Genomic DNA, 10,874 nt, shown 5'->3' on the forward strand with positions numbered 1-10,874 from the left:
CCATCAAGATGGTTGTAGCTTAAGTTCAAACGTTTGAGCCGCGGAAGGTCAAGGTTGGGAATTGATCCAGAAAGAGAATTGTTCTGAAGGTTCAATGCAATTAGTTGAGTCAGATTCCGAACCGTTTGAGGAATTTTCCCGGTAATTAAATTAAATGAGAGATCCAAAATATTGATTTGAGGGGAAAAGGAAGTTGGAATATCACCAGAGAAATTATTGTGCTGAAGGAAGAGGTTATGAAGAGACGGAAGTGAAAGGATATCAGGAGGAAGATTACCACTAAGGCGATTGGATCGAAGGCTTAGAATCCTCAATGAATCCAACTTCGCAAGAGTGTCATTCGGAATTGGACCTGAAAGTCCAACACCAGGAAGCCGCAGATAAATCACATTTCTGCCATCCTGAGAGCATGTGACTCCTACCCAAGAGCTGCAGACAGGTGTAGCTGGATTCCAGTTGAGTTTCCGACCATGTGGAACAGCAGCAGCAAATGCGAGAAGGGCTTGTTTATCCGAGTTCAAGTCACTAATTGCGAGAGGCAGAAGATTTACGATGACAAAAAGCAATGGAAGTAATATATGAGAAAAGCAGAATTTCATTTGGAAGTCCACAAAAGCATGAAGCGGAAATCTGTGCAGGTATTGCAGTTTTCCTGAAGGCAGTAGAGAAAACAGTAAAGTGTCATTAGCCTTTGAAACAACAAAATGAGGCACAAATTGTAAAAGGCCCATAGCAATAATTGCCAGAGTAGTCATGAAAGAGAAGCAATAAACATAACATTTCTCCAGGTAAGAATAGAAAATTAGAAGTGAATGAAAAAATGTTTTTTGGATTTAATAGAAAATGTTATTAAACTATGATACACCTATTTTCTACCTTGTGATGTGGGAAGACAATGATCAGATGCAGAAACATAATAAGGCAAACTCTGCCTCGAATTGCGGGTCAACAATTTGAGGCATCGATATTGTTAACACGAGAAAGCTTATTCCTTAATTCCTATTCTATGCTCGTTATTCAGTCTGCATGGTAAAATTTCATTGCTTTCAGTTTAAAACAGGTAATAAAGTCGTCTGTAGTTGAATTTGGGTATCAAAGGATCAAGAAAACAATAAAATTTATTGAACTACATACTTTCATTACCTACTATAACTAAAAATTCTCTTTTCAAAGGCACTAGACATTTATCTCGGAATGCTTGGTAAAGAACTTTCAAATAAAAATTTTCATTTTCCACTGCAGGCACTAAATGACAGTGATTTTGGCTATAACTCAAGAAATTAATAATTGAATTTTTTCTCATAATAGCCAAGTAGAGCAGACAAAGGGTGCTCCACCAAAACCACAAAGAACTTTAAATTTCGAAACATATTGCTAATAGTGATAATCAAATCTCCTTTACACTTCCATGTGAAAAAAGCAAAGCACATTATGACAGATTATTCAAGAAAAGTTCTAGAATTGCTGAAAAGGAAACAAATTTAAAGAAAGAAGAAAAAGGCATCAGAATGCCCCCTTTTAATGATCATCATGCCAAGTAAAAAAAAGGATTAATCTATTTTGATCAAGTACGTGGATGAAAAAGCTCACTATGTTGTAAACTGCCAATTGATAGGATAACATTTGACATCATATAAAAAATTATGTGAACCATTCTGTCGTTGTAGCATGATTGGATAAAAAAAAAAATCACCAACGCTTATTTTCCCAAAAAAAATGGCAAGGGCGTGCCCACTTTTCAATGATCATTATGGAATTAATTGTTCTAATGGTCACTGACTTGGGTCCATGTCTTTAATTGGTCACCGAAATTTAAAAGGTCACGTTTTGATCATTGAACTTACGTCCATATCTTCGATTGCTCAATAAAGTTTAAAAGGTCAAGCTTTGGCTACTGAACTTTAAAAAATAATGTACATTACTTACTGTAAATTTGATATTTTTCAAAGTTCAACGTTTATGCTAGTGAGTAACGTAGAACATTTTCCATAGTTTAGTGGCCAAAACTCAAGATTTTAAACTTCGGTGAGCAATCGAAGATATGAATTAGTGACTAAAACTCGACATTTTAAATTTAAGTGACCAATCAAAGAGATAGACCAGAGTTCAGTGACGAATGGAACAATTAATTCATCATTATGCCCAGTAAAAACCAAAAAAAAAAATAAATAAATAAATAAAATCACAAATGCTTATTTTCCAAAGAAAATGGATTCCAGGTTGCTGGTAATGAGGCATATATAGCCTCACTGAATTATCACCTAACTCAAACAAGTAAAAGGATGCAACAAATAACCAAGTTTTTTTTTTTTTTTTTTCAAAAATCATAAATTCAATTCATAAACCTACTCCGATAAAACGAAATGCAGAGAAAGATTACCCTGAATTTTTTCAACAAACACTGCAACAAATACAAGCTTCCCACATTCAGATCTACTACTAAAATTTCTTGCCTTAAAATCATCTAAAGCTGATAAAATGTAAAAGAACCCAACCACAAAAAAACATATGAAAGGGGCAAATATGAAAAATAACCAAAATTACCTTGCAGCATTCTGGGGAAGAGCCAAAATCGAAGTTTTTTCTAATCTTCACATTTGAGTTAATGAATTTTACTCAAACTGTGAAGTGCCAGCTTTAGCAGCACCATTTTTCATCAAGGATTCAGAATTCGCTTAAAGAAAAGAAACCCAACATTCTAAACTAAAAATTCAAGAGACCGAATCATTATTGAGTTATTCGTTCAACCACTGAGTGTGAGAGAGTGGGTGGGCAGAGAGGGACAGAGAGGTGGTGGGCTTTTAAGTACATTAATGATCCAGGCCCCCACTCCACCTCACCCACCAGACAGTATTTTTTTTTCTTTTTTCTTTTTCTTTTTCTTTTTATTTTTCTTTTTAATTTTTTTGATATTCAGGTATCCCAACTTACACCGGACTAAATCCTGGACTTCCAAGATCCATGCCCCTAGAACCTTGGAGGGGGTAAATCGCGAGATATGCCTCAATTGAATCACAGGTTCCCTCCATTGACTGTACACTTCTACACACAAGAAACCCTCCTTCACAGTGATTGTTCCATACCAAATTTTTTGCCGCAGGTTCCCACCAAGAATCGAACTCTCTACCCTGCTGCTGAAAAAAGCCAATATTAATTGATCCACCAATTGAGCTGTGCCCCGAGGTGCTTCTTTTTTTCTTTTTCTTGTTTGAAGGAGGACTCACCTGTGGAGAAAATGAAAAAATAGCTTTATTTTGACTATGAGCTAGAAAGTAAGTTTTGAAATAAGTAATATTTTCTTCATCAAACTAAAAATTAAGTTATATATGGTAAGAATTATATTCTCAAAAAAGTATACTTTGCACTTCAAAATGAGCACATTAAAAAAAAAAAAAAAAAAAAAAAGTTGTCTAATAATATATAAAGAAACTTCTTCAGATAGCTAAGCTTTAAAGTATAATTAAATTCTCAAAACAAAAAAATATCTTTTTATCAATGAAAGTTAAAATAAGTAATTTACTTATCTTGACAGTATAGTTGAGTTACTTAAAAGAGTATTTTTTTCATTTATAGTAAAATCATAAAATTAACTAAATCATTTTTAATGAATGTGTAAAATTGAGTGTAAATTGATATTTTTAAAATTATTTTTGCATCCTCATTTACATCTCAATAAATCTAAATTCAAAATTTCGTCTAATGAAAATATCTACACCTTTTGCCTCTCGAGGATTTACAATTTCTATTGAAAAATGTAATTTGTATTTTCTGAGCATCTTTTCACTGGAAGGATTTTCGATCACTTTGAAAATCTAAATTACAATTTAAATCTATTTTATACAACGATTGAAGATGCTCTTACAAAGTAAATTTACTTGCTTTATGCTTAGCCAACCATGCTATTTAGATGTGTTGTTTTTTTAAGATAATAAATATTGATTACAAATAGCTAAAAAGGATATATATTAAAGAAAAGATACAATGGATAAGGACAATTAAGGTCTATGATTGACCATTTTCTTTCTTTTTTATTTTTATTTTTAATTTTTTTTCTGTTCCAGAAGTCTTTATATGGGTCCTACATATAACAACCATTCGTGCACCAATTCAATATAAGTTGTTTGCTTGGTAAGGATTTAACAACTTTTTCTAACGGACATATTTACTGTACTCAAAAAAATATTAAAAAATGATCACATATCAATCATAAGTATATAGAGACTACGTGTCTATTACATTAAACTCGATCGATTTGAACAAATAATTAAATAATCCCTTTTTCTTATTTCGAGTCACATCTAACCAAAACTATAAGGTTAGTAATGTTTAAGTTGCAAAATTTTACATGGCACATTTGGGAGATAAGATGTAAACCTCCAAATTAGGTTTTCTACATAATTTCTTTCCCATCATGATGAACTGTTAAGTTAAAAATAAAAAATAATAAAATAATAAAAAATCCCTTATTTTTCATTAAGGATTCTTGAGAATTTAGTCCAATTAAGTCTCTAAATTTCAATTCTAATTAACAGCTTGTTTGGTAGCGATTTTTTGCCTTAAAAATTGATTTTTTGCCCGTTATTTCACTATTCCAGCCGTCATATTTGGAGCCTGTTTGAGAGTGATTTTGAGAATTGATTTTTTGACCGTTAGGAGAAAAGTGGGGTCCATCTGTGAGAGAATAAATCAAATATGACGACTGGAAAGTAAAATAACGGTCAAAAAATCAATTTTTTTGGTCAAAAAATCAATTTTTTGGGTCAAAAAATTGGGCCCAAACAGACCGTTGACTTCTTCTCTTACCGGTGGACCCACTTTTCTCCTAACGATCAAAAAATCAATTCTCAAAATCACTCCCAAACAGACTCTAAACAAGTTTATGCAAAACCCTATTTCACAAACCACTTTCATATATGCCAAAATCACCCATTTGAATGGATTTAAGACTTTTTTAACATAATTTGGCATATGTTGTCATGTAGTTTTCAGATAAAACGACCTGAGCATAGGTGATGACAAATACCTATTCTCCTTTGTGAGCTCAGCAGAATACATGCAGGACCCAATTTGAACAATAATTAAGACATTTCTCCTAATTCAACAAATTCCTTGTTTATTTATGTATTATAATCCCCATACAAATTTAAAATGTAACATTGTACTATAATTTTGGACATTCTTTGGCTTTCTTTGTAACTTCGTTCGTTGAGAAAAACACAAATTCAAGGCTCCACTAGCTTGCGTGGGATGACACAACCCTTTTAACCTATCGTTCGACATCATTGTGACAACAATGTTTCAATAACAATTTTTTTTTTTTTTTTAAAAAATGTTTTTCAAAGTCGAAACCCGTCATCTCCCAAGAGTTATAGATGAGTTTTCACACATTTTTGTACGTCTTTCGAGAGTTTGCAAAACAGTAATTGGTCGAGTAAAATGCTTAACAGAATCCCCTAAAAAAAAAAAAAACACAAAACTAGAAACCAGAGAATTATATACGAGTATTCACACATTTTTGTACGTCTTTCTTCTTCATCAAGAGTTTGTAAAACAGTAGTTAGTCGAGTGAAATGATTAACAAAAAAATAAAAAATCGAAGAGTTATCCGAGTTTTCACACATTTTTGTACGTCTTTCTTCTTCATCAAGAGTTTGTAAAACAGTAGTTAGTCGAGTGAAATGATTAACAAAAAAATAAAAAATCGAAGAGTTATCCGAGTTTTCACACATTTTTGTACGTCTTTCTTCATCCATAGTTTGTAAAATAGTAGTTGGTCGAGTGAAATGGTTAACAGAACGAAAAAACCGAAAACGTACACAACAATACAAATATAGTATTCATTTATGGAGATTAAAAATCGTCTATAGCATTCTCAGAAGCAACTCTTAGGACATTACCATCTTATGTGTACATGGTTCTTTTTTGGGGAAGGGGAATACATAATATTCAAACATCTCCCTTTAACACTCTCATAGATTACTTGTAAAATTCAAAGTCAGTGTCGGGCTTCTTTACGTTGGATCTGTAACCCTTCTCGAAGTCCTTGGGGAGTATAACGTAACGGTTCTTTCTTACTGCGTGCATTCCTGCTTCTTGGCAAATAGCTGCGATCTGGAACCATTGACATCAATTGTTTTACATTAATCATTGTCATGACAGAACAAATATTTCATATTCAGTGAATCAGTCGTTCAAATATTATTCAGACTCTCTCGTTTTATTCATGACAGAACGAGATTTAAGGCAGCAACTAACCTCTGCAGCACTAATTTTATCTGGTCGAGAGACGTAGTCTTCCAAATCCACTTCATCACCTAAATTCATTTTCGAGGTGCAAACCTTCACACGAAACATTTAGGATTTAGAATATACTGCCATTCAAGCAGAAAATTCGCGAGAACTTAAAGCTTGTGAAGACACTACAGTTTTAAGTCTCTTTTTCATCTCAACGTAGTAAAATCTCTCGAGGCATACTATTTAAATAAAAAGAATGAAAGGAAGATAACCAAGAATGACTCTTCAAACCTGAAACACAAGCCTCTTTTGACGTCTATCAGGCAAAGGAAACTCAATTTTCCGGTCCAGCCTTCCGGGACGCACTAGTGCAGGATCCAAAGTGTCGGCTCGATTAGTTGCCATAATTACCTTTACGTTAACTGTCTGATCAAAGCCATCCATCTGCATAGGACATGCTAAATTCATAACTCCAAATAATGGATGGGAAATGCAGCAAGAATGAATGATTGCATCAAAATTCTTCATAAAAGTAGGTTCACACGACAAAAAATCAAATGAGAGCTCTTAATCCACAGGTCGTCCTCTAATTTTTTTTCTCCGAAGTCTACCTGATTTAATAATTCCATGAGAATTCGCTGGACCTCTCTGTCAGCCCCAGTTTGAGCATCAAACCTAGCAGTAGCAATTGCATCAACCTCATCAACGAAAATAATTGCAGGGGCATTTTCTTTTGCGAGCCGGAAAACATCACGAACCATTCGCGGGCCCTGCACATATTGTTAAAACAGAGATATGTAAATTCAAGAATAAAACAAAGTACAAGATAAAGTAAAGGCCACATTAATTTCAGTCACAAAATACCTGTAACCAGTATAGCCTAATCTACCATGAAATTCCCAAGCACACAAGTATTAACAAACTTCCAATAGACATTCAATTTAATAATAAGGACTTACACCTCGAAAGAAGTAGTCACGTAGAGAACAATTTCCTCCACATGAGCATCATCTTTAGAAGGTATCGATAAATATAATGGTGTTCTATAAAAAAGCTACTGCTTTAAAGAATTCTTCTCTCTTTTCCACTTCCCCAGTTCATTTAAACGAATAAACAGTGTGTGTAAGTATATAGGCATTGTTTCACCACCAAAGATGAACATCTCATATGAAATATCCGAAAATTAAGTAAAAAGTGATACATCCTAAGCTCACAACTAATAGAAATTCAATGCAAAGAAACAACAGCAAGTGGCACAGTAAAAATACAAAATAAAAAGATAATGAATGCTCGTAGATATTTAAACCATACCTCGCCCAAATATTTCTGAACAAATTCTGAGCCTACTACTCTAATGAAGGCTGCAGTTGTATGGTGAGCAACAGCCTTAGCAAGCATTGTTTTCCCAGTGCCAGGAGGACCATACAGCAAGACACCACGAGGAGGATCTATGCCAATCTGTTGGTACAATTCATGATGAGTCAAAGGTAACTCAACAGCTTCACGGATTTCCTGCTTTTGAATGTCACATCCTCCAATATCCTGCCAAAGCCCATACAAGGTAAATATTTTGTTGGAACATTTGCGTGTTAACATACCTGAACTATTTGAAAATCCATCAGAGAAAAATGAGAGACACACAAACAGTATAAGGGGAAAAAACCAATTGATTCGCCCAATACAACTTTGCCTAATACAACATGCTGTTGAGTAACTATGTTACAACACATGTTGCAATGAAAAGGGGAGGGATCAATCAACAGACCCAGTACAACAGTACCAAAAACATTATTCCAATGAGTAACCAAATTATAACACATATTGCAATCCCCATGCTGAAGCAACCAGAAGCCCTCAATAAATAAAATGTGGACCCCATCAAAACTAAATTATCATAATTTGTAAGAAAAAAAAAGCACCAGAAATAACTGCAATAACTGTGTAATGGGGTGATAACAGGTGTCGTGAACGATATGCTTCTATCTGCGCCTACAGGAGTATACTCGGTAAATGAAGGGGGAAGAGCAAGTCAATGAAGTCGCACGAATTTTGCTAAATATTATGTCTTTTCCGATGAAGGAAAAGATAAATAAAAAATTCCGAATGATGAAAAGGAAAATAGTTAATATGTGGCTTTTCAGCAGGAAAATCATGTGTACGCTCAGAAAATGGATTTGAATTGTTAAAAGACTTGTTGTAAAGAACTAAGAATGGAACTCCATATATGAAGGATTTGTGGTAATTGGCATCCAAAAGAGTGTCGAGTGTGAGGTGTAAGGGAAATCATTTCACGGTGCCTGTAAGTTCAGCGAGATTTTGATAAATTTTGGAGTTTGAGATTAGAATGGTCCCTTCCATGGGAATAGGTCCCCATGGTAAAATGTAAATTTTATTTGCTCACAAAAGATAATATTGTTAAGATTTGGTTAGAAATATTATATGTTTAACTACTAAAGAAGGAATTTCTCCGCACAACACCAACATTCAAACAAACCCTTCTCTTTCATCTCATTTGCTGCCCAAGGAACAATTTCAAATTTGAAATCAGGATTATTTTTCCTTGCACGGCTATGATGTGCTAAAACGAGGGGGAGGGGCCATGCATGAGAACTTGACTGTTATAAAGTCATATGTGGCCACTCAATGGAAGGAGACTAAGCTTCAATTCTCCAGATCCCTATTCCACTTCCTATTCGAACAATTAAAACAGAAATGCTTCACCTATACACAAGATACTTAATTTGGGAGAAACTTGTGTGCTAGGGGGTAGGAAATGGATTTAAACTTTAATTTCTAAATTCAAGAAACTCCTCTTTGGTGCCTGATATTGACATTGATGAATGTTCAGATCGGAAACAAAAAATACAAGGGCCCACATAATAAATAAATAAATAAATAAAAAGATAAAAAGTTATGATTCATCAAGTTTTATATCTTCCATTAAAGCACTTCTACGTCGAGCCAATATAAAATACAATCTAAATAATAGACATGCTGGATCATTCAGGAACAGCACTTTGACATGAAGTTCACTGTCTTGCCAATTGTGCAGACGTCAAAGGTCAAACATATTTTTACCTTTACTGTATTTTGAATTTGTAGATTATCCGTATGTCATGCTTCAGGATATTTTCATAGATCTTTTCAAGTTTTTTCCCTGGTCTATCCCATACGGCAGGAAGTTGGCGTAAGTTGCTGACCTCATGAAAACTCTTAAAATCGAATTCATATCGCATAAATTAAGAAATCTAAGTTTTTCTATGGAGATTACACTATAATTATACCCCACAATGTAAGGGGAGATAAGTGTGCATTACTTAACAAAAGTAAACGTAAAAATCTTCGTTTTTGGATAGGTAAAGTAAACGTTAAAAAATAGCCCTTTATCATCTCTAAATTTGCAAAAACATAACTAAGTGATTGTACTATGTTAGCTGAGCCTGAAATCAAAGACAAGTACTGTTTGAGCAGATAACCTAGAGTACCTAGAGGCTTTAGTAGTTTCTCGCACTTTAACAGTAACACCAGCCAAAGAAATTGCATGTCAGAAGTCTAGCACTATTGGCGCATACCTTAACATGTAGTCCCAAATACGTTTTTGATGACCTAGACGTTTTAAAACACAGCATCTGCATCAGATGTGTTTAAAACTCTAAAAACTTGAAAAAGAAAGGTCCATTATACCTATATAAACAGAGCTATCAGCAAAAGACTTGCACTTCACTACATTGCATGTAAGATCAAGTGCGGGTTTCTAAATTATTACATATTTCACACCACTGTCACTCTATATACTTATAAACTTCGCCCGACTTGAAATTTCATGATCTGAGAATTACAGGTCACCATCTTTATATTTCTAAGCACATTGTATTACCTTTCCCCTACAATAATCAACAAATATCTTAACATCTCAAATTCGGAAAATCAAAGCATTCATAATTTGTGCTTTCATGTTTCATCATCTCAAAATTGGACAATCAAACATTCTTATTCTGTGTTTCCATGATGGTGCATACGAAAACATGCATATATCCCTTTTCAAGCTCACCATTCAGAAAGCTCCTAGCACTAAAGAATATAGAGAATAACAAATAATAACAGTAAAGTTCTTTAGCATCGTTAGAAAATCTGCAAAAGTAGCTAAAACAAAACCCAACGAAGTAAACAAGGACAACATAAAACCCTACCATAAAATTCTCCAGAAAATTCCCAATTCAAGAATCTTCTAAATAACTCACATTATAAGTAACATCCGGCTTCTCCGACTGGCTGAGCAGCGAGATACTCGAATCTGCCTCCGGCGGAAGCACGTCCACGAGAGCATTCGAATGGCGGTGGAGCGCGACCGAGGCCGACGGCTTCAAGAGCTCCCTATTAATCGTACTGAGAATACGGACATAGTAATTAGATCCCGTGGTGGAGCCGACAATAGCGTTGTTCTGATCGATCATCTCCATGAACTGGCCAATAACAAGCGGCACCGACTGGATTCTCTTCACCTCTTCCTGGGACCGCAGAAGCTCGCGGCGGAGGTTCTTTAACTCGTCCTTGACGTACTCTTCTTGGATTTCGATGAATTCCAGTTGGCGTTGGAGGGATTTGAGGCGGGAGTAGAGGTCGTCGTCCGGGTCCGATGA

General features: G+C 34.7%; 1 protein-coding gene and 1 pseudogene across 1 annotated transcript; both read right to left on the minus strand.

Annotated features, from left to right (window-relative positions):
* LOC111392186 overlaps window positions 1-2,788 on the minus strand; it is a 6,602-nt pseudogene extending 3,814 nt beyond the window's left edge.
* A 3,025-nt stretch (window positions 2,789-5,813) lies between these two features.
* On the minus strand, window positions 5,814-10,868 carry LOC111393226 (26S proteasome regulatory subunit 6B homolog). The gene is made up of 6 exons (XM_023018664.1): window positions 10,476-10,868; window positions 7,546-7,776; window positions 6,846-7,004; window positions 6,526-6,678; window positions 6,256-6,339; window positions 5,814-6,111 (listed from the first exon to the last, which is right to left on the minus strand). The coding sequence occupies exons 1-6, from the start codon at window positions 10,692-10,694 to the stop codon at window positions 5,977-5,979; spliced, it is 981 nt and encodes a 326-aa protein (XP_022874432.1). The 5' UTR covers window positions 10,695-10,868; the 3' UTR covers window positions 5,814-5,976.
* Between the last annotated feature and the right edge of the window lie 6 nt (window positions 10,869-10,874).

The sequence above is a fragment of the Olea europaea genome, chromosome 4 (genome assembly GCF_002742605.1).
Source record: "Olea europaea var. sylvestris chromosome 4, O_europaea_v1, whole genome shotgun sequence".
NCBI classification, from domain to species: domain Eukaryota; kingdom Viridiplantae; phylum Streptophyta; class Magnoliopsida; order Lamiales; family Oleaceae; genus Olea; species Olea europaea.